Source organism: Heterocephalus glaber, unplaced genomic scaffold, assembly GCF_053883595.1.
Source record: "Heterocephalus glaber isolate CG9 unplaced genomic scaffold, H.glaber_assembly_v1.0 deba00001550, whole genome shotgun sequence".
NCBI lineage: Eukaryota > Metazoa > Chordata > Mammalia > Rodentia > Bathyergidae > Heterocephalus > Heterocephalus glaber.
The window spans coordinates 25571256-25598911 of NW_028258343.1; the positions used below are offsets into that span (position 1 = coordinate 25571256).

Consider the following 27656-nt stretch of genomic DNA (forward strand, 5'->3'; position numbering starts at 1 on the left):
AATGTAAATGTAATATATTACATAGGGTTGTTGTGAGGATTAAAAAGATTACATACATTCTAATTCTAAAATGGGAATTATTTCTAAAATATTAATAATACTGGTCACACAGAATAGTAATAATTCATATATGCACACAGGCATATATGTATATATAAGATCATCTACCAGAGGTGAAATTATATGTGTGTTTCTCTCATTTTTAAACTTTTAAGTCTCTTCTGCTGTTGTAATTAGGAAATTTACTTAAATTTTTCTCTTTTTTAAAAATTAATTTTGTTGGTACATTTTAGGTATACAATATAATGACATTCATCATTGGAAATTTGCACCTTTACATAGTCTCTCTTCTTTCTTATTTTTCACCCTTGCTCAGCCCTCCCTTCAACCCCTCCATTCCTCCCTATTTACAAAGATTTTGTTCCTATTTTTCCATTTTCTCATATTAATCCCATTCCCTTCTATCCTTTCCTCTAGCCCTCCCACTTCCTTCCCCTTTGCCCCTTTTCTTCCTATTTCACATTACCTATTATACATTTAGTCCTTATTTACACTTTCAGTTTCTCACACCAGAGAAACTATTCGGAATTTATTCATGTATGTCCTATTTATTTCAGTTAAGAGTATTGCCTCAATGTGCATCCACTTAGCTATAAATGTCTCTAATTTCTCATTTTTTAAGGCTGAGTAGTACTCCATTTTATTAAAAAACCACATCTTCTTTATCCAGTCTCCAGTTGATGGGCATTTGGGCTGTTTCCAAGTTTTAGCTATCACAAACTGTGCTGCTATGAACATGGGCGCACATATATCGCTGTGGTATGATTCTTTTAATTCTTTGGGGAAGATCCCCAGCAGTGGAATAACAGGATCAAATGGGACTTCCAGTCCTAGTTCTTTGAGGTATCTCCTTTTTAAGTTCTTTATAGATTTGAGATAGTAGACCTGTCTGAGGAAGAGCAGGTGAGGATTTTTTCCCACACTGCTGGGAAAAAATCTTCACACTGCTTCACACTGCTCTCTTCACACTGTCTCTTCACACTGCTGGTGGTTTCTCTTGCTTTGCAGAAGATTTTTAGCATGAAGAGATCCAAAAAAAAAATAATAATAAAGAAGAAGAGATCCCACATGTTGATTGTTCGTGCTAGTTTACAGGTAACTGAGGTTTTGTTCATAATATCTTTTCCTGCACCAATGTCTTCAAGAGTTCTATCTAACCTCTGTTCCAGCTGGTTCAGTGTTTGTGTTTTAATATTTAGATCTTTAATCCATTTCAATTTTAGTTTAGGGCATGGTGAAAGATATAGGTCTAGTTTTGTTTTGGGTTTTTGTGTCTGTGTGTGTGTGTGTTTGTTTGTTTGTTTTTGGTACCAGGTATCAAACTTGGGTCCTTGTGCTTGAGCATATAGGTCTAATTCTAAGCATTGGCAAGATGAAACCCAATTTTTCCAGCAGCATTTATTAAAGAGTCTATCTTTCCTCCAGTGAGGGTGTATGGCTCCTTTATCAAAGATTAGGTGGCTGAGTGTGTCTGGAGTTGTTTCTGCATCTTCTAATCTGTTCCACTGGTCCTCAGTTCTGTTTCTTTGCCAGTACCATGCTGTTTTTATCACAGTAGCTTTGTAGTAGAGTTTCAGGTTGGGGGTTGTAATACCCCCTGCCATGTCTCTGTTACCTAGAATTGCTTTTGCTATTTTGGGTCTCTTCTTGTTCCAAATGAATTTTTGGATTGTTTTCCCGAGGTCTATGAAGTATGCTGCTGGGATCTCAATTGGAATTGCATTGAATCTATATAGCAGTTTTGGAAGTATGGCCATTTTCACTATGTTGATCCTTCCTACCCAGGAGCAGGGGATGTCTGTCCATTTTCTGATATCATCTTCAATCTCTCTTTTCAGAGTGCCATCGTTTTCAGAGAAGAGGTCTTTGATTTCTTTTGTTAGGTTGATTCCTAGGTATTTCAGTTTTTTGGATGCTATTGTGAAAGGAATTGTTTGCCCTATTTCTCTCTCAGTGAGTCTGTCATTGGTGTAGAGGAAAGCTACTGATTTTTGTGTGTTGACCTTGTAACCAGCTACTTGACTGAATTTGGTTATTAAGTCTAGAAGACTTTTGGTGGAGTTCTTGGGGTCTTCTATATAGAGTATCATGTCATCTGCAAATAATAACAATTTAAATTCTTCATTTCCTACCTTTATTCCTTTTATTTCTTTCTCTTGTTCTAATTGCTGTGGCTAATGTTTCCAAAACTATATTGAACAGGAATGGTGATAGTGGACATCCTTGTCTTGTCCCTGATATTAGTGTGAAGGATTTCAGTTTTTCACCATTTAGTATGATACTGGCTCTTGGTTTTTCATAGATGGCTTTTATCAGATTAAGGTAGAGACCATCTATTCCAATTTTTGGTAGGGTTTTTATCATAAATGCATGTTGGATTTTGTTGAAAGCTTTTTCTGCATCTATAGAGATGGTCATATGGTTTTTGTACTTGGCTCTGTTGATACAGTGTATTACATGTATTGATTTGCATATATTGAACATTCCCTGCATCCATGGGATGCATCCCACTCGGTCAGGGTGTATGATCTTTTTTTTTTTTAATTGTGAAAAAGTCTTTATTTTAAGAAAAAAAATTTAGTTAACAAAAATTTTTTAACAAGTTTTACTTAGCACAATACACCCAAATGGAAATCACATTACAAAGAAAGCTTTAAGTCAAGGCCTCACCAATTCCTACAGTATTAGTATTGTGTCTCAGTTCTCAAAACTAACTTTTTAAAAAGCTTAAACTTAACCTAAAAGATTTATTTAAATGAAAATATAAACTAGAATGAACAAACATGGGAAATGTTCCTCTTTGAATTAGGGATCAAGCACCTTTGAGTTGTCCAAAAAGTGCATCTCCCCAAGGTGTTCATGGGTTGGTGCCAAGGATCCAAGTTTCCTTAACATACTTAACTACTTAACTCAGAAAACACCACTCCAAGTATACTACCAAATGTTAGTCGAGAAAAGCGGAAGGAAGAAAATAGTTTTAGTTTACTCAATATCACATGCTAGAAGGAAAGTTTGCATGAGAAAACACTGAAGAGGTAATTTTTTAATCCAGATTTCACAAACTCATGGTGCAAAATGGGTCCCACAGCTTCCTCTAGTCATAAACTGCTCCTCACTGCATGTCGGCTGCCTGTGACAATTTGATCCAGGACTTCAACCTCCCTAAGCAACTAGTCATGCCCCCATGCTGTTCTGACTGCTGTAGCTGGCCCCCTAGCAGCCACCCACTGACTGGCTCTCTAGGCCGCTGGAGGTGGCCTGGGCGGCTGACACCCCCGTGCCCTGCATCACCCGGCTGCTGTAAGCCCCGCTGCTGGCCCCGGCCCGCGTGGTGGAACTGAGGAAGAGCTCTGTGCAGCGGTGCTGCCTGCTGGCCCTGTCCTTAGACATGGCTGCCACGGCTTCCCGCCGGCCTCCCCCGTCACTCTGCCGTCAGGCCCGATCTCCAGGTGCCCTCTCGCGGGGTTGAGTGGTGGGAAGAGGTTGTAGACGTCGTTCCCGGTGGCTCCGTGGGGCGGCCCCTCATGTGGACACAGTGGCCAGTGGTCTCTGCCCTGTGACCCCGCCGTCTCCGTATCCGAGGTCGTGCACGCCGGACAGGCAGTGGCCGAGGTCTCTCCCGAACAGGTCGGCGGTGAAGCCGTGGCCGTCGGTCGCTGAGGCCGCTGTACTCCTCTAGCCCCGTAACCCGCACTGCAGGCCCGCAGCGCATCCTCCCCAGGGCCGTCTCTTCCCCAGGCCAGGGCTCCCTCCGCGCGGCGCCGGGACGGTCATGGGGCCCGGGCCGCTGCAGGACGCGAGCTTCAGGGCGGACCTGAGTCCGACCTCGCCTCCTCCTGGCCGCTCTTGGACACCGCCGCGGACCTGGGCCCGATCCTCTCCCTGGGCTTCCCCAGCGCCTTCTCCGCCAGCTCCTGCGAGGCGAACTGCACGAAGGCCTCACCTGTGGTCTTCCCCTCGGGGTCCACAGGCAGTGCGATCCCATCTGGCACGATCTCCAACCCTGAGAAAAACTGCACGATCTCGTCCTTTGTGCATCCGAATGGGAGTCCCCGGAGCCGCACAAAGCCGCCCTTGGCGCTGTCGGCGCTGTCGGGACCGCTGTGCTTCAACACCCGATCCGTCTCGGTTCCCTGAGACTCGAACACCTCCAGGTACCGGTGCCCCATGCTTTCCCTGTCGTTTTTCAGGGCCATTTTGACATCGTCTTCGGACTCGAGTCCAACAAAAGCCTCACCACTCCGCCTGCCTCCCCGCCAGGAACCGTGCCGTCGGGGAGAAAGCTCTGCACGTCCTCGGTCGAGCAGGACCAGGGCCAGGGCGGCGCACGGAGCTGGGCCACATCGCCTTCGCCTCCCTCAGGGCCCAGCAGCGCGAGCGCTCGGCCGGGCGGGTGCTAGGCGAGCTCGGGCGCAGCTGTGGCTGGGCGTGCGCGGGCGGCGGCGGGGCCCACGGCGGGCACGCGGGTCGGGCGTCCTGCGGAGGAGAACAGAGACGAGCGTCGGCGGGCGGGCGGAAGGCACACTGGCGCGCCGCGAACTTCCCGCGATTGTTACCTAAGGCGGGGCCGGACGCCGGCCAGCTCGCCCCCGCCGCACTTCCGCCCTCCCGGCCCGGCCCGGCCGCCTCCCCCTCCCCGCCTGCCAACTCCAGGTATGATCTTCTTGGTGATCTTCTGCATTCTGTTTGCCAGTATCTTAAGGGTTTTTGCATCTGTGTTCATGAGTGAGATTGGCCTATAGGTCTCCTTTTCGGTTGGGTCTTTCTCTGCTTTGGGGATCAAGGTGATGCTTGCTTCCAGGAATGAATTTGGGAGTATTGCTTCCCTTTCCATTTCATTGAAGAGTTTAAACAATAGCGGCAGCAGTTCCTCTCTAAATGTGTTGTAGAATTCAGCAGTGAAGCCATCAGGGCCCGGGCTTTTCTTAGTTGATAAGTTTTTAATTACGTTTTCAATTTCATTGATTGATATTGGGTTGTTCAGAATTTTTAGGTCTTCATTCAACTTTGGTAATTCATATGTGTCTAGGAATCTGTCCATTTCTTCTGTGTTGTCCATCTCATTGGCGTATAGGTTCTGGAAGCAGGTATTAATGATCCTCTGGATTTCTGCTGGGTCTGTTGTAATTTCACCCTTTTCATACCTAATTGTGTGGATTTGGGCCTTTTTTTTCTTTTTTCTGATAAGGTTGGCTAACGGTTTATCAATTTTGTTGATTCTTTCAAAGAACCAACTCTTGGCTTCATTGATTTTTTGTATCATTATCTTAGTCTCCATTACATTGATTTCTGCCCTGATCTTTATAATTTCCTCCCTTTTATGAGCTTTGGGTTTGTCTTGCTCTTCTTTTTCTAGAAGCTTGAGATTCAGCATGAGGTTGTTTAATTGGGCTCGTTCTGTTTTCCTAATATGAGTGTTCACTGCTGTGAATTTCCCTCGTAAGACTGCTTTCATTGTGTCCCATAGATTCCAATATGTTGTATTGTCATTGTCATTTAATTGAAGGAACTGTCTGATTTCTTCTTTAATTTTCTCTGTGACCCATTGGTTACTCAGAAGTGTGTTGTTCAACTTCCATATGTTTATGAAATTCTTGCAGTTTCTTTTGCCATGGATCTCCAATTTCATTGCACTCTGGTCTGATAATATACAGCGGATAACTTCAGTTATGTTGCACTTACTTAAACATGTTCTATGAGTGAGTATGTGGCCTGTTTTGGAGAACGACCCATGTGCAGCTGGAAAGAATGTGTATTCTTATTTTGTGGGGTGGAACACGCTGTGAATATCTGTTAAGTTCATTTGTTCAACAGTTTGATTGAGTTCTAGCATTTCATTTTTTATTTTTTGTCTAGTTGATCTATCTATTTGTGACAGTGGGGCATTGAGTTCCCTCAGTAGTATTGTTTTAGTGCTTATTTGATTTTTCATGTCCATTAGTATTTGTGTTATATAGTTGGGCACAGCAGTGTTTGCTGCATAGATATTTATGATTGTCATCTCTTTCTGTTGGATTTTTCCCTTTACAAGGATGTAGTGTCCTTCTTTGTCTCTCTTAATCAGTGCTGGTTTGAAATCCACTTGATTTGCAAAGAGGATAGCTACTCCTGCTTTTTTTCGAGTTCCTATCACATGGAGCATTGTTTTCCACCCTTTAACTTGCAGTCTATGAGTTCCTTTTTGAATTGTGTGTTTCTTGTGTGCAGCATGTTGTTGGATCTTGCTTCTTGACCCATTCTGCCAGTCTATTTCTTTTGATTGGTGAATTGAGACCATTAACATTGATGGTTATAACTCATACATATTGACTTATCATTGTCATGACTTTTTCTTTTTGTTGGATTCTCTCCCTTTGCGTTTAATTTCTTGTTGTGCCCGATGGATTCATTCAGCTGGGCTTCCTAGGGTTGTGACCTTCCTCGTCTTTTCCTAGGATATTGTCTAAAACTTTTTGGAGTGCTGGTTTAGTATTCACGAAGTTCCTAAGGTGCTCTTTGTCATGAAAGTATCTTATTACTCCATCAATTTTGAAAGATAGTTTTGCGGGGTACATTAATCTGGGCTGGAGGCTGTTTTCCTTTAGGGTTTGAAATGTCACTCCAAGCTCTTCTTGCCTTGAGGGTTTGCACTGAGAAGTCTGCTGTGATTCTGATGGGCTTTCCTTTGTATGTGATTTCTTTCTTTTCTCTAACTGCTTGTAGAAATTTGTTCTTCTGTTGGGTTTCTGAAATCTTAAAAATTATATGCCTATGTGTACATTTTTTTTGATCAAGGCTATTTGGAATCCTATATGCTTCACTTATCTGTATGTCAAGTTCTTTTCCCCTGCTTGGGAAGTTTCCTGCCATCACTTCTGTGAAAAATTTTTTTATGTCATCTGCACTCTCTGCTGTTTCTTCATTGACTCTAATCAGTCTTATGTTATTCTTCTTTACATCGCCTAGCAGCTGCTGGATTGATTTCTCATGGTCCCTTTCAATTTTGAAGCAATTTTTCTTTTCCTGGTCACTAATTGCAGTCTTATCTTGTATATCTGAAATTCTTTCCTCATATTAGCTCATTCTGCTGTGTAGACTTTCAGTGGAGTTTTTGATCTCCTGGAAATCTGTTTGCATCTGTTTTATGGATTCCATTTGTTTCCTGTGTTGGAATTCCATCATGTTCCTCAGCTTCTTTATATTTTTATCTGTGTCCTCTCTAGACTTATTAATCATGTCTTGCCCTATGGCACAATCTCTGCTGTTATGTGAGAAATTATTTCTGATTTCATTTTTCCCAGATCCTCTTTTGTTGCCAGTTCAGGGAGTCCAAGTGGTTGAGTATCTGATTTTTCCATCTCATTTCCCTTTGGGGTTGCTTTAGGTGATCTAGAAGTCTGGTTTTGAGACTTGTTTACATGTCTTCTCCTTTCAACGGTGCGGGGCGGGGGGGTCGTGCTGCTGGCGTGCGTGGCTCCCCTCCTTGGCACTGGGGGCGGTTGTATGGCTGCCCACAACACTCCTTCTCAGTGCTGGGAGCAGCCTTGCCCCTAGGCACTGGGGGTGGTGGTAAGGCAACCTGGAAGGGTCCTTGAATTTTTTCAAAAGAAAAATTCTTCTCTATGAAAACAGTTATTACTGCCCAAGGGGCCTCCCTGGAGCTTTGCTAATGTGGTTAAATAACCAATTCTCCACAGCACACATTTCACTCCACTCACTGCTATACTGCCCAGTGGATGGGTAAAGCTTTAATTCTAAAATTCAACAAGATCTCATTATTATGAAATACTTGAACTTACCAAAAAGAACACAATAATATAATGATAGCAATGTGCTGATCATCTTACTTTAACAAACATCTAAGTTTTTGACATATTTGATTCACATTTTTAATGAAACAAAGTACTTCATATAAAATCAAATCTCATTTCTGTACTTCATTTCCAAATGTAATTATTATCTAAAGATAATAGATATACATATTTATTATTATATTAATTTCTCTGAAGTATAATGTTCCATCACGTGAATAATTTTTATTTTTAAATGCATCCATTTGTTAGTGGTCATTCAACTTGTCCTTTTTTTGCAAATAATGCTGCAATGAACATCCTGCCATATGTTTCATTGAGCAAAAACACAGGCATTTATTTAGGATGTTACCCTGAATCCCTTGACTTATACGACATGTTTTAGGCCACCCCAAGAATCAATCAGTGAATTAATCAATATTTACTGAAAGCTCTGCCTATTAAAATAAATAAGCAGCTCTTAGTTCCTAGAATCACCTTGTGATTCCACCTGTCTATGAGCCAGAATAAAATAAGATCCAAAGACAAAGAAAAAGGTAGTGCACTTTTCTTCTCCCTGCACTTAGCAACCATGGACGCTCAGGGTCTGAAATTGTTCGCACTTGTGCAGTTCTGGTTCCTGTTAGATGACAACAGCTGTGAGTCCAGCCTGGCTCTTGACTCCAGATATTATTCCATACACAGACTCTTAGGCAGTGGACACACAGGTGATTCCTCGTTCTGAGTTTAGGGATGCTCCTTACATGAAGTTCATTAAATATGGATGCATTGCTGTGGGAGTACATCAGTATTACTGGCAATTGCCTCAGCCATCCCAGAGCATGGGATCTGCTTTGGGAAATGGAAGAAGTGTGGGTGTCCTGTTGGAGAGCACGCAGGGGGACACTGGACTTTGAGGTGTAGGAGACACTTCCTGAGATATCATGTCTGTCCTGTGAAGTTGGCAGAAATGAGCCAGGTGTGTGAGATGCAAGTGGGAAAGGAGGGGACCTTCTGAGCTCACGGAACCCCTGTGTATCAGTATTTTTGTCTTTGCTTGTTTGCCCTCCACATGCTTCTATGTCTTGGAGGTCTACCAAGGGTTTTTTTCAGCCTTTCAATATCAGTTTGTTACACATTAAAAAGAGTGAGAATGGAGCCCAAAACTTCTATTAAATAAGATTTTTTCCCTGTTATTTGTGTCAAATGCTAATGTCTTGAAATATTTTAGAGCCATTAGAGCTATTGATTTTTATAAGCATTTTCATCTATATGAACCATTTATCATTCCTATTCCTATATTTTCTACTCTGACCACAAAACACAGAGGAAATCCCAGGACCTACAGAGTGATTACTTTTGCCACTAAAAATCCTGTAAACCATCCACACCCAGACGAAATCCTCAAAATCAAACACATACATTACATTAATTAATATCAGCCCCAAGACATACAGTGGCTGAGAGAGCCATGCAGGCAAGCGCAGGCCTAGTTCTGGGGTCATAAAGAAGCAGAGGAGGAGGAGGAGTTTGTGTCTCAGGGTCCCTCCAGAAGTGATGGAGGGTGGATGGAGCTGGGGCTAGTTCTCTAATCCTGAGGATCAGGAGACGTCGCTGCAGGTCTCCCGTGAGAAGAAAGAGGAGCTGACTGCCAGAGCCTGCAATATTGATTATGCCCAAAACATGCTGTGAGCAGTGCAGGCTGCAAAGAGTTAAATCCCTTGATTGGGTTACTTTAAGAAGCGAGTCTGACCGGAGCTAGGTGACTCACAGAAGCATCTCATGAGCACTGCGGTGGCGTGCAGGTTAACATGACCGCCCCGCTGATAGCCATGGCCAAAACCAGAGTAATGGCCCATGAAGCTGTCGGGCTAATACGAGATAACATCCATAGCTGAGGTCGGAGTAATTGCACCCAAACTCCATTCCCACAATTAGTGGCTTCATAGCTTGAAGGACAATGCTCTAATTACAACCATATATTTTGTCTATCATGCTTTGACTTCTCTTTAAACCCTTGCCTGCATTAGTTTCCATGGAAATTTCACATACTGCATATCTGTACGTGGACCTTTACCCTGACTGATGAATAAAATTCGGTGGAAGAGACGGGCCAGGGCCTTTTCCCAAAGGAGCACTGGCCATCGCAGTTCACACTTTCTCTTTAACTCTGTCTTAAGCTTTTTCAACCTTGAGTCACACACTGGGCAGGTGGGGACTAGAGACTTAGTGGCAGTTGACAACTCGAGAATAGAATTAGGATGAACAAAGTGACCAGAAGAGGGTTGGTGAGGGCGTTTGGGATGAGTCCCAGAGTTCAGTTTCGGAGGCAACAACTGGTACAGGACACGTGGTGAGGACGCTCGGTAGACATGGGCCTCAGGGAGGTGTTCCACAGCTGACTGGTGGTGAGGTTCAGCTGTATGGCTTGGGAGCTGCTCCTGGCTGCGGTGAAAGTTTTCTTCTAAGGGTAATGAGGACTGCAGAAGGGAGTCACAAAGCTGCCCTAGCCTTGCAGTCACAAAGCATCGGAAATGTTAAACAGTAATTTCTGATGATCCATCTAACCAAGCCTATTTTGATGTCAATTTAAATGTCAATTTCATTGAGGCTTTCTTCCCCGTGGTACATCATACGGAGGCGTCGTGTTAATCACATGACAGGAAAATCACTCAAAGGGAATTTCTGCTTGTTTTTTAAACTTTCACTTTTTAAACTGGTACGTGCTGCAGAATACAATGGTTGCAGTCTTCACGGGAGTTGGTGCAGGCGCACAACACACCTCACTTCCTTCTCACCCTCTTCCTCCTCCTCCCTCCTCCTCCCTCCATTTCTCCATCCCTTCCCTTTTGCAGAATATCCATGCTCCTCTACCCTATTATCATTTGGTTTGCTTTCTATTTATATCCATAAGAGAAATCCTGTGATATTCAAGCTTGTGTGTCTGATTTGTTTCACTTAACATTATGTTCTCGAAATGCATCCATTTTCCTACAAATGACTCAAGTTTATCTTTCTTTATAGCACAGTAGTGCTCCACTGTGTAAAAATACCACATCTTTACCCATTCCTCTGTTGCTGGACATACAGGCTGCTTCTAAGATCTAGCTGTTATGAATTGTGCCACTGTAAACATGGGTATGCATGGATCGTTGCAATACAATGTCTTTAACCTTTTTGGGAAGACACCTAGAAGGGGAATAGCTGGATCAAATGGAATTTCTAATTTTAGTTTGTTGAGTGGTTATACTAGTTTACATTCCACCAACAATGTAGAAGGTTTCCTTTTCCACAGCCTCAGCAGCATTTGTTATTATTTGATCTTTTCATGATGGCCATTCTCTCTGGAGTAAGATGGAATCTCAGTGTTATTTTAATTTGCATTTCTCTAATGGCTAGAGATGTTCAGCACTTTCTTGTGTATTTATCGGCCATTTGAACTTCTTCTCAGAAACGTCTGTTTTTCAGTTGCCCACTTTTTGATTGAGTCTTTTATTTGGGGGTCTAATCTTTTTTAGTTCTTTATACATAAGACTTTTAGAGAGGAGAAAAATTAATCAATGAAAAATGCTTTACTGTTAATAAAATTTTCACAGAAAAATCACATAGTTTTACGACTGTTTATTGTAGGTCAGTGAAAACAAAGGCAATCAGACTGAAATCAACATTGCCAGCACCTGTCTCAGAATTACTGGTGAATAGAGGAACTGTTCATATCTTTGGATGAAACTGGTAAAACAGATATAAAACAAATCATTTTTAAAAGTTGCTTGTAATCTTGTTTCTACATCTAATAATAAGACAATATTGTAGCCCAGGAGTGTTGCTTCTATGAAATCATTTTGGAGTTGTTAACCATTTACTACAGTTGCGTTTCTTCTTTTACTTTTACATAACGAATTCTTGTTTGATTAGCACCAGCCTATGTTATCTTACTAAACAACTCTAGTAGTGGTAAAGCAGCCTATATTACACGTGAAGATATGAAAGAGGAGTTTGCCTTGTTTTAATAACACTGTTGATTCCATGGGATTAGAGTAAGAATGATGATAATTAGTAACAGTTACCACTGGTTTGAGTCTGTACACCATGTCAGGAACCATCAAGCCAAATGCTCCATTAATCTCTCCCAAGCTTTCAGTGGTAAATATTAGTATAGAGGTCATGTTTGCAAATGAGAAAGATGAGGCTTCAGAAAGTTCTCTAATTTTCCCCACAACTAATGTGGTCTCAAACCAAGATCTCACTCGGTCATGTTTTCAGTTGCTGCATAGTTGATCTTTACTTTGAAATCATATTTTGTCTTAATCCTGGCTTTGCATCTTAACAAAGGCTTGAGTAACCTCTTGGATGGTGTTATGGAGGTAAGCATCGTACTCTTCAGGCAGAAGTGGAGACGCGCCTGCATCATCCAAGTGCTCCTCACTCCCTGAGTGCACAGAACGAGACAGGAGCTTCCCCAGGCTAGGCCACTTAACATGAGCCATGTGCCCAAGACTCGCTTGCTGTTGCTGTCATTTGTTTCTGGTTCACCACTCAGTTCTTAGCCACTTTTCCCTTATTGTCTGGGCGAGCATCTCCATGGGACAAAACGCCTGAAATGGCAAGGGCTTCTTTCACTCAAGGCTGCCTCTCCTCAAACAGGGTTTCTCTACTGTGCTTCTAATCCTGCAGACGAATATTCAGCCTCCTTCGAGAATACATTGCATCCCACCCTTAAGCATATTTTCTAGGTGAAGTTCCTTTGAGGAGCAGAGCAGAAATGGACATTGCAAATCATATAGATGTCCAGACAACAAGGAGCAAGTGACAGCTTGTGTGTGTGCATCGCAGGGACAAATAGTGGCAAACAATGCAACTGTATCACCTTTCAAACTCAAAGGCAAGGAATATTGCCACCTTCTAATATAAAATATCAGAATGGTTTTGTTTTTCCTGAAGGTCCTATGTAAAGCATTAATAAGCTAAAGTACACAAAACCAAATGACAAGTCTTGATTAACAAACTGCCCAGGAAGCTCGTATTTGCCTCCCTGTGTTTAAAGATGCTGGAAGGCTGTAAATCTCTGACCCTCCTTCTGACGTGATTAAGGAGAACACTACCTCAGCTTTCAGCTAATAGAAACAATGGCTTCTCTTTGCTTTGGAGCAGGTATCATGTTGAGGAGTTAATTTTTCACCCTTGCAAATGTGCTCCTCACCCAGTTCCTGCTTGGAGGCTCTCCATGGCTCCTTTAAGGACAGAGGCAAGTCACCACCCCATGCTGGTGAATCTGGGCTTCTGATCTCTTCCCCGCTGGTTTGTTTTAACTTTAGGGTTAAGTCAACCCCATCATAAGTACAGGAAAATGCCATGGAAAAGCATTACTATATACGTTTTCTTTTCTGGTTACTTAAATGCATATTTGAAAGAGGAAGTCTGTCTGGAATTGCTTTTTGGAAAAAGAATACAGATTTCTACCAAAATTTGTTCATATTGGCTAAAATCACTTTTTAAAAAAAAAAAAAGATCAAAACCAAAAGATTCTTAAAGGATTGCATGAGATTAACTTCCTTGATTATGAGTTGTCATGGGACACACAAAAAGGATGAAAAGTCATTAAATAACTTTTCACTGTGGAATCTAGGAGAACAAGACTATTGTGTTTATGAAAATGTTTCATCCTTTTGGAGTTTATAAAGATCTCAGTTTAGTCATCTCCAGCCTTGTGATTCTTTACAGATCAGCACAAGTTTCCCATGCTGCATCAACAAATGGCCCAGGCCCTGGTTAAGAGACCTTCACGGCGAGCTCAGGACCTCTCCCCACACTTTGCTGGCTGCTCTTCCAAACTCTCCGGTCCTACCATGTCTTCCCACCTTTTAAGTCAAGTTGCAGATTCCTCACATGCCGGATTCCTGTCGCCAGCACTTGAGCTGCTCACCATTGGGAAGCCCCAAAGCTCCTCCCTAGCTGTCTCCACGTCCAGGATCTCAGACCTGCCTCCTTCCTGGAAGCTACCCTGCCCCTGTCAGGCACACATTCCATGGCCTCACTCTTCCTGGGAGTTTCCAGGGCGGCCTTCACCCTTCACGTATGGAATTCTCTTTTAGTTGCAACAGCAGCACGTGCGGCTTCACGCCTGCCTCCCTTCTTTAGTCTGATGTCTGCTCCCCTTCATAATCCACTGGATCCATGAGTGGAGGGTCCGCGTACTCTTCGTACCAGTAAGAGCTGGCATTTGCTAACTGGGGTAAAGGAAACTATCTTTCGGAAACTTCAACATACTAACTCCCTAACAAAACCACACTGAAGAACACTACCACAATATTTTATTAAAATTACTCAAAGAATAAATAAATCTTAATTATTGAGAGTAAATGAAAGATTTGTAAATAAGGAGATAAACGTTTTAATAGAAACAGGAACCTAATGGTCCTCCACGTTTGTACCCAAAGCTTCCCATGCTGTTCAAGTGGACAGAGAGGCTCCCAGGACTATGTGCAGTGACAAACAAGAGGGTCAAACTCATGAGTGGCCAGCTCTGTCCTTGCTAACTTTTGCATGAATATGATGGAAACTACAAATATTTAAAAGGAAATTCTGGCTAACAAAAATCAGAGATCTCTCTAGGCATATTAGATTCTGTTTTTAAAAACCTAAAAATTATTTTTCTCATTCTGGAAAATAAATAGTTTTTATAATAAAAACATTGGTACTGTAGAATTATATGACCAAAATCAGTCAAAATTAAGCCCTATTTGTAAGATTTTGATGTTAGAAAAGTACTTGAAAAACTTTTATCAATTAGAATACAGCTAAGACTTTATGATTAAATATCTCACAATTAGTAACCAGATTACTTATCAGAAGCCCCTTAAAACAACCAATCTTTTTTAGCCATTGCTAATGCCTATAATCATGGAGTAACTGAAATTTATTTCCTTTTCATTTAATCAGTGTGCTTTTAGAAGAGATAGGTTGTGTTCTCTGTCATTTACAAACTCAAGGATTTAATTTAGAGTTCAGTAATTGAATGAGATGGTACAATAATGTTTTATATAAATTCATCTTTCTTATCTTTTCCAAAGAACAAAATGTACTGTATGACATAATCGTTGTTTACTTTTATGGGAGGTTTTTGTTTAAATTTCTACAACTCATCCTGGCTTGTAAATCCGCCCTCAAAATACCGTGTATTTTGTGCTGAATACAGTAGCTTTATAGGAGCCCATGGCTGCTTTTGTACACTATTATGTGATTAATTTTGCTCCTTTTTATACGGAAGCCTGGACCCCTGCCATGTACCTTTGAGGGTCCAGATATATCATTGTCATTTGCCTTCAGCTTTTCTGAGAAGTTGGAAATTTGTGTTTGGGTTTCAGAGTTCATTTATCTCAGAGGTGTTTCCTTCCTGCCTACCTCTCTTTCTCCCTCCATTTCTTCTTTGCTCCTGTCTTTTCTTCCCCTTTTTTCCTTTCTCATTTATTTTGGAGGAGTGAGGAAGCAAAATACACTCTCTAGGCTGACTTTCAAGAGCTATGTTTAAATAAAAAACCTAGAAGAAAGGAGTTTGAGTGTTTTCCCCATAAAGAAATGATAGATGTTAGAGTAGACAGATGTTTGACCTGATTTAAACACTATACAGTATGTACTTGTATCAACTTGTATCAAAATATCACCTTATATCCCATAAATATGTCTAACTTTTATGTTTAATATCATCAGTTAAAATAAACTTTAAAATAATAGGCAGTATTCTTTGCTCTATTTTTACATACTTCAATTCAAAGTTTTCTGCAGAAGAGGAGACACTACCATGGACCAGGAAGTGTAGTGAAGCAGCTGTGGCCTGAATGGCTGAACAGAGATCGTGTCTTTTGGAGGCTCTAATGGCAAATTCAAGCAGGTAGATAAGAACTAGGCCTTGCTCCTTGCTGTCAGGACGGCACAGTGCTGCTCCGTGTTGTCAGGGCTCAGGACCTGCCCTGGGAGTGCCCACCGGAAGAGCCCACCACCCATACTGAGTTGATTGGATTCTAACATAAAGGGCCACCACTGGACAGTTGTGGGGGGATAACCTCAGAGTCTACTGATCCTTCCTTTTCTACACAAGTGTGATTGGCTTTGGAAGTGGGACAGTTCTCTAATGTGAAAGTCTGTCCCACACACTGCCAGTATGCACATGCCTGACCTTTTCAGGCACAGTAACAAGCAAAAACACACCCTCTTCATTTTCAAAACAGATTCACATAGCTAAAACCTTGAAAAGCCCTTTAATCTTTCTTTCTTGAAGCAGGAGCAAAGAGAAGGATTTTTACAACACAAGTCTAATTAGAATATAGTTTAAAAATTTTTTTAATTTTAATAAGTATACTTTCCCAGCTAATAGTATAATTGGGAACATATAGTTATGAACAGCTCAGATTTTTTCTAGTGCAATACTAACTAGCAAGAGGAAAATAAACTAGGCCCTTCTGATTTGTGATTCAATGTTAATAATACAGCTGGGTTTAAATTACTATAAAACATGTTCTTGGTTTCTAAATTGCATTAAGAATTCACTGAATTAATTGGAGCATTCATTTGTCATTTTGTAGCACCTTTTTGTCATATTTGTACCACCCAGTACTACATAAAATTTAAAAAGTGTCATCCTAAGAATTGAGTTATAACCCTAGCGTTCTAAATTCTGGTTTCTAACCTAAAGTTTACATTTTACAAAAGCATTAGGTTAAACAAGTTACTTCTTTATAATTAATACTCCACAATTTCCAAACAAAATCACTTAAAGAATAACTACTTTTAAATACAAACAGTATAAAGTTATTATATTTGTAGCTTTTATATCAAAGTTAACAAAAGAGTACCAGAAAAAGCCTTGAACATCCAGGTTTAGACTTCTCAAAGGAAAATGCCTAAATGATGAATGTAACTGAAAGACAGAGAGACGTTGTGCTTTCTCATGGTCCTTCTACGTAAAATGTAAAGATCCTGTCACCTTTAATCACATGCACTAGCACTGCTGTGCAGGGTATTTGGAAACGCGGGAAGTGTTCTGATTGCCTTGGTGCCTGGGGGAGGTAGTTCTGTTGGCCTTCAGTGTTTGAGGGTCCAGGACAACAAATCCTGTGTGATATACAAAACAAGGAGCTGTCCTGCGTGAAAGCCAATGGCTCCTGTATTGAAAAAGGTTGCTCACCTCCAACAGACCAAGCTCCACACCAAGGAAAAGAGAAAGTCACCTGCCTTTTCGGGAAGATTGTGTAACAGGCACCATATCACCAGCTCTGGCCAGAGCTGTCTCAGATGTCTACCAGAGACGCTGCTCACCGGCCTTCTGAGTGTCTCTGTGCTCTGGGGCCACCTATTTCCATGGTCATGCTTTGCACACAGGTGGGGAACATGTTTGCAAGTAGAGCTAGGCAAAGTCTTTCAAATTATTCTTTCCAATGATGCTCAGTTTCTTTGAGATGATTCTGTCTTCTCCTTCTCTCTGACATGCCCTTCCAGGAAATCTCTGTGCTTATCTGCTGGACCTCTCCATGGGTAAACTGCCCTCTCAAGCAGCCCTTCCTAGGCTAATTCCAGCCCACCTGCTCCCACCAGCTGCTGCCAGGTATTCCCAGAACATCATTTCCTCCACTTTGCTTTTATCTCAAAAATATCCAATGAGCTTCTATTTCCTATCACATCACTCCCTCTCCTTTACATCAAAATATTCTAAAGGTATGGTCCCATCTTTCACATCTATGCATTTTCCATGGTGTCTTGAGCATTGTCTGACATGTGTTGGAAGTAAATATACAGGTAATCACTATACATTGAAATTTTGGTTACTAACTCAGGACTTGGGGCCAAATATTTCTTAAAACTGTTTCATATTTCATTCCAAGCCTGCAATTTTACCCTCCTTTATACTCCCATGGTATTGTCAGTGCAAGGAATAGATCATTCAGTCTCCTACATCTCATGCTTGGCTACCATTGCAAGCTTTCTCTGCTCAGCCAGGTAGACACCTGAGACAGGCGAATGGTAGCAACCTGACAGGTCTTTGGGTAACTGCTCATTGTCACCAAAGTGCATCATAATGTGTAACGTGTATCTGGGGCTTAGAATATAACCTAATTCTTAATGCAAATGACATGAGGCCTGTCAGAAGATCAGGGAGAAGCCTGTACGGTTAACAGCAATCTCCTATTACAGGCTATGAATCTGACAAAAGATTTTCAACCAAGACATATGGAAAAGAAAAAAGAGACAGAGAGATGTTATCAAGTTACATTAACTTGTCTGCGATGGATTCTTCATTTCTGAATTAGTTTTGGTCTCTGGGTGATGGCAGAACACTCATCCTCAATTTATAAGCAAAGTACTCAATAAAAGACTCTGCAAATTCAAGGACATTCAAACAGTCCACAAGTCACAGTTCCTGTATATTTACAGGCATGGGTCTGATATACAGAGTTCTTGAATTATCATATCCACAGCCTTATTTTTTTCAACTAATATCCAAGGAAACTGTCCCTGGAAATCCTCAGCTTCCTTCAGAAACAATACCAGCCAAGAGCAACCAAGACTTTAAAAAATATTTCCATACATTATTTATTTTATTTATTCTCACCTTTTTAAATACAGGGAAAACATTGCCATCTCTGTTTAGTTACACAGAATTAGGCTACTGCTATGTAACACGAATCATCCCACTTGTGTCCAGGAATTGAGAGTCAAGCCACTTTGCTCTGGGGTGAAACCAATTAAGTGGACGTTGTAAACATTTCCACAGGAGGTAGAACATACACTTCTGACTTTTGGTCAAACAAGCAAGAGATAGTAAACAATGATTCTCAGAGCCTAATAAATTAAAGGTATTGTAAAGACATTAAATACACTCTTTTTTCTTTTTTAGAGACCAAAGAGGAAGGAACATACAGATTTTCAATAAATTAAAGAGCAAAATAGTAAATCCTTGTAGTTGAAATGTTTACATCTTAAATCTCCACTGCTTTGATAGTGTTTAAAACTATGATTAACAAGGAGATAACATTTTAAACTATGTGTGTCAAGGCAACCACAAGCATCTCCATCCACTGTGGAGTTATCTGTAGCAGGAATGACACAAAGGACAATGTCCAGCTGCCTGCTGAGTCCACCATGTTCCTCAATTCCATCGAAGTCTGAGTGAACTGCACTGCAGAGGTGTTTAAAATCTCAACTCCACTTGATATGGTTGGTTTAGGTGCCTCCGGCTGCTGTTCCCATAAACACAGTGTTGATGGGTGGTAAAGAGGACACAATCTCTCTACTGCTTGCTCCATGAGAGTCCAGGGCCTCTTGCCCCGGATACTGGTTGGAAGTCCCATACATACACTGGGATGAAGAGGAAGGAATTGGGGTTTGCAAGTTGGAAGCTGGAAGAAAAAAGTAGAATCAGCAATTGGCAATGGTTGACATTTCCTTTTCTCTGTAAGTGTCACTCACTTTAAGCTTCTGTATTTCATTTTGCAGTTAGCACACATCCACCTGTTCAAAATCTGAGTGCATGTAGTCAGAGCAATCACCTTTTATTCCCATTTTCCCCACTTGATATCTTGTCAGAAATTGTTTTCTTCCATACTTCATGAAGGAAACTCAGTGTCATTTTAAGTTCTACCATTAAAGCTCTTTTCTTCCACTTGCCTCCTCCTTCACCTGCACCTCTGTCTTCTCTCGCCTGGACCAACGCAGCCTGGACTAACTGGCCTGGTGGCTCTCGCCATCGTCCCACTCTTCACCCTCCAGGAGGAGCCAGAATAATCTCGCAGAAATGCAGAGCTAACCTTCACTCTTCTCAAACGCTGCAATGACTTCCCACACTTGAAGCAAGATCTAACTTCTTTCCCTTGGTTATGAACCCTACACCAGTGATGGCAAACCTATGACACATGTGCTGCAGCCAGCTGTTTGTTATCACTGAAAGCTCCGTAAGGTTCACCATCTCTGCTCTGCAGTATGATTCATTTGTTCCATTGCCTCCTTTGCCCACTCCACGCAAGCCACACTGGCTTCCTTTCTGCCCAAGGAATTTCCAAACTTGTCCCCATTTCAGAGGCTCTGTGCTGCATCTCTCCCACCCAGAACCCCACTAGCAGACCCTCATCTCACTGCTCCTTCCACATGCAGCTGCACTCAAATGCCTCTGCTCAGGGTTCCTCTCCACTCACCCTGTGCAGAGCCGCATCTCCATTACCATCTGCCATTTTACGCTGTCCAATCAACTTCAGAGAACCTGCAATCATCTTTGAAACGCATCTTTGCCCTCCTCTTCCTGGTACAAGGGAAGTGTCCTCAGGCAGGAGTGGTCCCCTGTTCAGCCCCACACCCTCCTGCCAGGACTGAAGTCTGACACCGATATGCCACTCCCTGCCAATGGGCTCGGATTCCCCATGTGGTGGCTGCCTTCGCGTCATGGAGGTGACACACAGTCCCTCACTGGGGACCAGGCTCTGTAAATGAAGGAGCCCCTGGTTCTCCTGCTCCTGCTGACTCTACTCCCTCCTGCACCCTGCTGGGTCCATCAGAACCTCCACTATCTGGCAAGTAAACAGAACTAATAGGAACAATACCAACACAGCACACTATAGTCCATGGTGGGGAAGTGGAATTCCTCCTGAAGTGGAATTTTCTGCTTCATTAGAGTGACCTGGAAGCGATGGCTGTTTGGAGATGCAAGAGATGAGCCGCTGGACTCTGTGTGGGAGCTTCTGGGATGTCAGGAGGGGAAGAAGCACTTCCTACTGGGTTACTGGAAAGGCACACCGAGTGAGCAAAGAGGAACTTATCTCTCCCTTCTGCTCTGACTGGGTATGAATGCCTGTATGCACACTGGTCTAAAATCAGTTCTAGTGGAGGACTCCAGCATCCCATAGAAACATTAACGCTTGGCTTTGATTCTTAATGACCATATACCTTGATAGTGATTTTGGAAACTAAATTTATACATAGAGTCAGCCTAAAGATCTATGTTGATAGTAATAACATGATTATTATAGACTAAATGCATATATGGGTGTGCCTGAGTGCGCCTGGGCACACATGTGTTAGGGATTGAACCCATGGTCTCTCACATGTCAGGCAAGCATCTGACATACATCCACAGCCCTTTTAAAGACAGAGTTTCACATTAGCCATGGCAATTAGACAAGAGAAAGAAATAAAAGGAATAAAGATAGGTAATGAAGAAGTCAAATTGTCATTATTTGCAGATGACATGATACTCTATATAGAAGACCCCAAGAACTCCACCAAAAGACTACTACACTTAATAACCCAATTCAGTCAAGTAGCTGGTTACAAGGTCAACACACAAAAATCAGTAGCTTTCCTCTACATGAATGACAGACTCACTGAGAGAGAAATAGGCCAAATAATTCCTTTCACAATAGCGTCCAAAAAACTGAAATACCTAGGAATCATCCTAACGAAAGAAATCAAAGACCTCTTCTCTGAAAACGATGGCACTCTGAAAAGAGAGATTGAAGATGATATCAGAAAATGGACAGACATCGCCTGCTCCTGGGTAGGAAGGATCAACATAGTGAAAATGGCCATACTTCCAAAACTGCTATATAGATTCAATGCAATCCCAATTGAAATCCCAGCAGCATACTTCATGGACCTTGAGAAAACAATCCAAAAATTCATTTGGAACAAGAGACCTGGAATAGCAAAAGCAATTCTAGGTAACAGAGACATGGCAGGGGGTATTACAAGCTCCAACTTGAAACTATACTGCAAAGCTACTGTGATAAAAACAGCATGGTAGTGGCAAAAAAACAGAACTGAGGACAAGTGGAACAGATTAGAAGATGCAGAAACAACTCCAGACACACTCAGCCACCTCATCCTTGAAAAAGGAGCCAAACACCCTCACTGGAGGAAAGATAGCCTCTTTAATAAATGGTGCTGGAGAAATTGGGTTTCAACTTGCCAAAGATTAAAACTAGACCTGTATCTCTTCCCATGGACTAAACTAAAATCGAAATGGGTTAAAGATGTAAATATTAAAATAGATACTCTGAACCAGTTAGAACAGAGGTTAGGTAGAACCCTTGAAGACATCGATGTAGGAAAAGATTTTATGAACAAAGCCTCAGTTGCCCATGAACTAGCACAAACAATCAACAAGTGGGATCTCTTCTTATTAGAAAGCTTCTGCACAGCAAGAGAAACCACCAGCAGTGTGAAGAGACAACCCACAATGTGGGAAAAAATTTTCACCAGCGATCCCTCAGACAAAGGTCTACTATCTCGAATCTATAAAGAACTTAAAAAAATCAGACCTCCCAAATTTAAAGACCCAATCCAAAAATGGGCATCTGAAATGAACAGACATTTCTCACACAAAGAAGTAGAAATAGCAAATAAGTACATGAAAAAATGTTCAACATCACTGGTCATTGAAGAGATGCAAATGAAAACAATGCTGAGATTCCACCTCACTCCAGAAAGAATGGCTGCTATCATGAAATCAACCAATAACAAATGCTAGCCAGGCTGTGGGGAAAGAGGAACCCTGCTCCACTGCTGGTGGGAGTGTAGACTGGTGCAACCACTGTTGAAATCAGTATGGAGATACCTCAAAGAACTAGGACTGGAAGTCCCATTTGACCCAGCTATTCCTCTGCTGGGGATCTTCCCAAAAGAATTAAAAGAATCATACCACAGTGATATATCCACGCCCATGTTCAAAGCAGCACAGTTTTTAACAGCTGAAACTTGGAAACAGCCCAAATGCCCATCAACTGGAGACTGGATAAAGAAAATGTGCAGTTTTTTTTTTTTATAAAATGGAGTACTACTCAGTCATAAAAAATGAGAAATTAGAGACATTTATAGCTAAGTGGATGCACATTGAGGCCATACTCTTAAGTGAAATAAACAGGACACACATGTGTAAATACCGAATAGTTTCTCTAGTGTGAGAAACTGAAAGTGTAAATAAGAACTAAAAGGTATAACAGATAGTGTGAAATGGGAAGAAAAGGGTCAAAGGGGAAGGGGAAGTGGAAGGGGTAGGGGAAAGGAAAGAAGGAATGGAATTAATATGAGAAAATGGAAACAAACTCTTTGTAAATAGGGAGGGATGGAGGGGTTGAAGGGAGGGCAGGGGACGGGGAAAAATAAGAACCAAGAGAGATTATGTAAAGGTGCACATTTCCAATGATGAATGTCATTGTATTTTATACCTAAAATGTACCAATGAAAGGATATACAAAAAAAAAGAAAAAGACAGGGCTTCACCATGTAGCCCAGGTTGGCTATGAACTTTCAATCCTCCTGCCTCAGCCTCCTGGGTATCTCGGATTTATAGGCGTGCACTACTGTACCTGGTTTTAGATTTCGTTTTTACTCCTTCTTGCACGCACTGGCTTGTTGAGTTCCTACTGTGTTGCAGACACTTTGCTAGGTGCTGGCAATTTATCTAGTGCAAGCTGCAGAATTCCTTCAAGGGGTACATATCTAAAGTCAATACTTTTTCAAATGGCTTCAAGAACCACTAAAGCAATTTACCTACTACTGGGGTCCGACATGCACCTGGAGTTGATGTGTCTGTGTAGAAGGAGCCAGTCTGCTTCCTGCTGCCATCATCCAAGATGTTAAGTGGGTCATGGATGTCGCTGTAGGCAGGCAAGGAGCGCACACTGCTGATGACAGAGACGTGCTGGTTCACCATGGGTCCCAGCCTGTGAGGCTCTGGGTAGCTGATGTTGCTTCCATAGTACCCTAGGACAACAAGGGTTGAGAATGATATACTGTCAGAGCTAAAAAGAAAGAGCATTCCAGAGAGAAGAAAGCTGCAAGGTGATCACAAAGAGCCTGCAGACATCAGACTGTAAACATTACATCTGTGGTTACGATTGATAGTGAATTTATGCTTGCATAGTTTACTATGCTTTTTGTGCTTTTTAAAAGGGGGTTGTCATAGTAATTTTGAGATGCAGACTACCTACACAGCTGTCATATTTTCCTTATCTGAGTTAATAAAGTCTGCCCAGGCAGAAAGAAAAAAATCCCCGCTAGCCTCCTGGGTTACATTACCTTTCAAGTCCCACCAGCTCTGCAGATTCCTGTTTGTGGGAAAGGGTTGGGCCACAGAACACAGAGGCTGAGGCATCTGGGGAGCAGCCTGGAGCCTGGTGGTGCTAACAGGGCCCAGGCCTCTCCAGCTCCCATGGCATGAGCTTCTCTTGGCCGAACAAGAGGCATTGCTTTTATCCTGCCCTTTAAAACCTGCCTGTGGGTCTCTGGAAGGGACATTCTCCACTAAAAATGTTTCTGAAGGAAAGAACAGTGCTGGACCTATTGAGGTTGGTCTCAAGTGTATGACTTTATATGGCTCTTTGATTTTTTCATGTTCAGTGCTTTTAAGGGAAACTTTGTCAGAAGAATTAGGAAATCTGTATGTGGGAGAAATCAGCCCGAATGTCTGAGATTCCAAGACCTTTAGGAGTCTCACATGGATGATACCCTACTGGGCAGAGGTATAGCTGAGGGTCTGAGTTTGCCCATTTGCCTTGTCAAAAGCCAGGAGAATTCTTTAAATTTTTGTACCGTTGGGTGAATTAGAAGGCAGTGTCGCGCCTTGGCAACTGGCAGTCCCAGCGTTGCTCAGGAAGTTGAAGCTTCCTGTGTTGACGAACTGCATGCTGTGTGACTCCTGGGCATGCGGAGATGGCCCGTAGCTGGAGGGTGGCCGGGAATTGTACGGAGACCCAGCACAGCTGCCACCAAAGAAGTCTCGGGAGAGCTGCTGTTCTGTCCACGCCATGTAGCGGCCATGCTCTGCACGAGGGCAGAGTCCTGGGGGGGTATGGGGCTGGGCCCTGAACATAGTCTGGTAGCTGGAGCTGGGCCCGTAGAAGTCATGGGAGGCCTGGGGGAGGGCAGGGTAAATGGCCTCGGGGTACGAGGAGCAGTGAGAGGGCACCGGGAGCCCAGCACCCACACTCGGGGGCCCCTCTGCCATCGGGCCCTGGTTAATTACACTTCCTCGGCTGGCCAGGGCTGGGGAAATGGGCGGTGTCATCAGGGGACCACTGCTCTGTGGAAGCTCCATTGGACCTGAAAAAAATGACCAACACATTCACTCACTGGAGTATTAAAATGGATGGACTCAGATCTTTTAAAAGTCTTTAAAAATGTACTTACTGACAAACCTTTTTTTAAATTTAGCTCATTTCTACCCTTCAGAAGTAACTGGGGAACACTGAAAATACAGATTTGAAAACTCCTACAGCACAGGTTTAGATCCCAGCAGTGGCGTCATGGATTAGGGACACGGAGGAGGCGGGACAGCTCCATGCTCCTTGGTGTGAAGATGATCAGAGTCACACCTGGGAAAGCCAGGCTCTGGTGCAAACCCTGCTCCTTGGCCAAGAAATAAGCTGAGTGTAAGATGACTTGGTCTTTAGGATGAAAGAAATGCCCTGAGGGGCTGTGGCCAAAACACGTCAACTCAAATGTGACAACTCTACTGATGAGCTGTGGAACTTGTCAATGCTGCCACTGCCTTAAACCTCCCTCTACCGTTGGTGCAGTTAGACCACTGACGATCGAGGCCCTTCCAGGCTTAGAATTCTATGTGCCCAGTGAGTTAATGTGCGTAAGAGGACTTCAAAAGACACAAGGCAGTGAACAGATTAGAAATGTTCCCTAGAAGCTTGTCCACACCACTAAACTTCATTTGGACACAAAGAGGACACTAGAGGGCTGGGGATATAGCTCAGTGGTTCTGCCACCTGCCTCGCAAGTCCAAGGACCTGAGTTGGATCCCTGGTACCAAAAAAAAAGAGAGGACACTAGACCACAGGGTAAAATTATTGTAAGGGTTAATCCTAGAATGGCTGAATCCACTTTGTAGTAGGAAAAATCTCATCAAAATCAATAAGCTGCCCTTTTTCATCTTCAAAACATAGTAAAGACTTATATGCACCAAAAATCTAGGTGTGGTGGTGCATGCTCGTGATTCCAGCTCTCAGGAGGCTGAGGCAGGAGGACCATGAGGTGGAAAGCAGCTTGAGTAACACAGCAAGCCCGTCTCAAAAAAACAAACAATAACAATAACAAAAAAGATCTTATGTACACCTAAGATAGTTTTTTCTTCCATTAGATGAAGAGAACTATTCATTCATCTGTTGTAAATTATACAGCATGAAATTGTGATATTCATGTGAGTAATGATATCAATAAAAATGAATGGTAATAGTTAAAAAAAATCACAAAAATATTCTAAGTTTTATAATATTTAAATCTTACACAATTTTAACTGAAACATTATAAATCTTATAAAACTGTTAACTCTCCTTTTTTTTGAATCCCTGAGGCTAGGCGTTTTTAGAGAAACAAATGCACAGACTGGCATGTGCTGAAATCTACCAGCGACTGTTCACCATCCTGCGGGTGGGTACCTGAGAGCTGCATGCTGTCCGGGGCCCCAGCAGGGAAGGGCTGCAGAGCAGGGGGCAGGCCTCCAGCCTGGCCAGAAGGCAGGGGAAGGCAGGCTGTCTCCACGTGGCTTTCGTTCTTCACTGCCTCACTAGAAACTGAGCTTCCCCTACTGCGGCTGGCCAAGAAGCAGGAACTTGGGGAGGCAGTGAAGGCAGCTTTACTTGCATCTGAAAGAGTTTCTGAGGTAAGGAATCTGGGACTGCTCCCGTATTTCAGGTTGACTGGTTGAGTAACTGATCTGGACACTCCTAAGTAGTGCTTCCCATGGTAGAGGAGGCTGGCAGAGCCGTGCTCCTGGCCATGGTGCTGGGTTTACAGGTCAGTGCCCATCCTGAGGGTGCTGCACAACCCTCTGCAGCAGTCTTCAGAGTATGCGTTTCCCATTCCAAACAGACAGGCCTCCTTCTGTCTCTAAATGACTATGAAGCTTGTTTCTAACACACACACACACACGCGCGCGCGCGCGCGCACACACACTCACGCTGGATGTATTATCTTGAACTATATTACAGACTGTATTATAGTCATTTTACTCATTTCTCCAACTGCAGCTAAATTCTCAGAAATTAAGAAAATCAATTTTGTAAACCACAAAATTTCCAATAAAGAACTTTGACTACTCCATGTATAAATGGAGGGAAAAAATACTACTCTGTTAGTGTTACTTACGATGTCAGTGGCCATATATTTGGAGGTCAAGTCTCATATTATTATAAACCCACTTATGCTCTTGCAAATTCTTGAACTTAAGCTTCAACAAAAAATACCAAAAACATAATGCTTATTTCAGGTTACCTGCATTCTTCATATACTTGTCCAATAAATTCTGTAACTCTTGCTCTTTGTCATTATTAAACTGAGTCTCCATGGCCAGGAGAATGTATTCATCCAGAAGCATTCGGATCAGATGAAAAGAGCCTTGTTCATGGACAGGGAGAGGGAGAGGGCGCGGTGAAGCGGAGTAGCGTGTGGGGGAGAGGGGAGAAGAGCCCGATTATCTTCGTGACCATCTCACCACGGTTTACAAGGAGCAACCAAAATAAACAAGTACTCGTTGGACTTTAAGTGACCCGCTAAGACAACATGCTTGACGTGGGGTCTAATCTCTCCATATGCCGCCTGCCCAGCCCCTCTGGGTCCTCCCCACCAGCTCTCTGGCCACTGATTACCTAAAGGGAAACCACGGATGAAAGCCGAGACGCTCTTTGTGCTCTACGAGAGTGAACACTGGAGTGTGATAAGCTCTGACCCGGGGAGAACGAGCTCTACTCTGCTCTGTTTCTGTTTGCTTTGTGCTGAAGAATTGGACAATGGGCAAATGGTCTGAAAAGTACCCAGTCAGATGTCTTGCTAGGTCAA

At 42.6% G+C, this 27656-nt stretch overlaps 1 protein-coding gene and 1 pseudogene across 3 annotated transcripts in view; both read right to left on the reverse strand.

Moving 5' to 3' along the window:
• Nucleotides 1-3024: 3024 nt before the first annotated feature.
• On the reverse strand, nt 3025-4484 carry LOC101707786 (heterogeneous nuclear ribonucleoprotein F-like; annotated as a pseudogene).
• Nucleotides 4485-16258: 11774 nt separating this feature from the next.
• The window catches only part of Rfx6 (regulatory factor X6), a 62480-nt gene continuing 51082 nt past the window's right edge, over nt 16259-27656 (reverse strand). For 2 of the 3 annotated variants that reach the window (XM_087190209.1, XM_087190207.1), the window contains 5 exons: nt 27093-27215; nt 26258-26464; nt 24402-24911; nt 23361-23573; nt 16259-19219 (listed from right to left, as the gene is read on the reverse strand). In XM_087190209.1, coding sequence (XP_087046335.1) covers nt 19044-19219; nt 23361-23573; nt 24402-24911; nt 26258-26464; nt 27093-27215 — 1229 coding nt within the window. In that variant the 3' untranslated portion in view covers nt 16259-19043. The remainder of the gene's footprint in view (nt 19220-23360; nt 23574-24401; nt 24912-26257; nt 26465-27092; nt 27216-27656) is intronic. The other variant, XM_087190208.1, reaches the window with a different exon arrangement.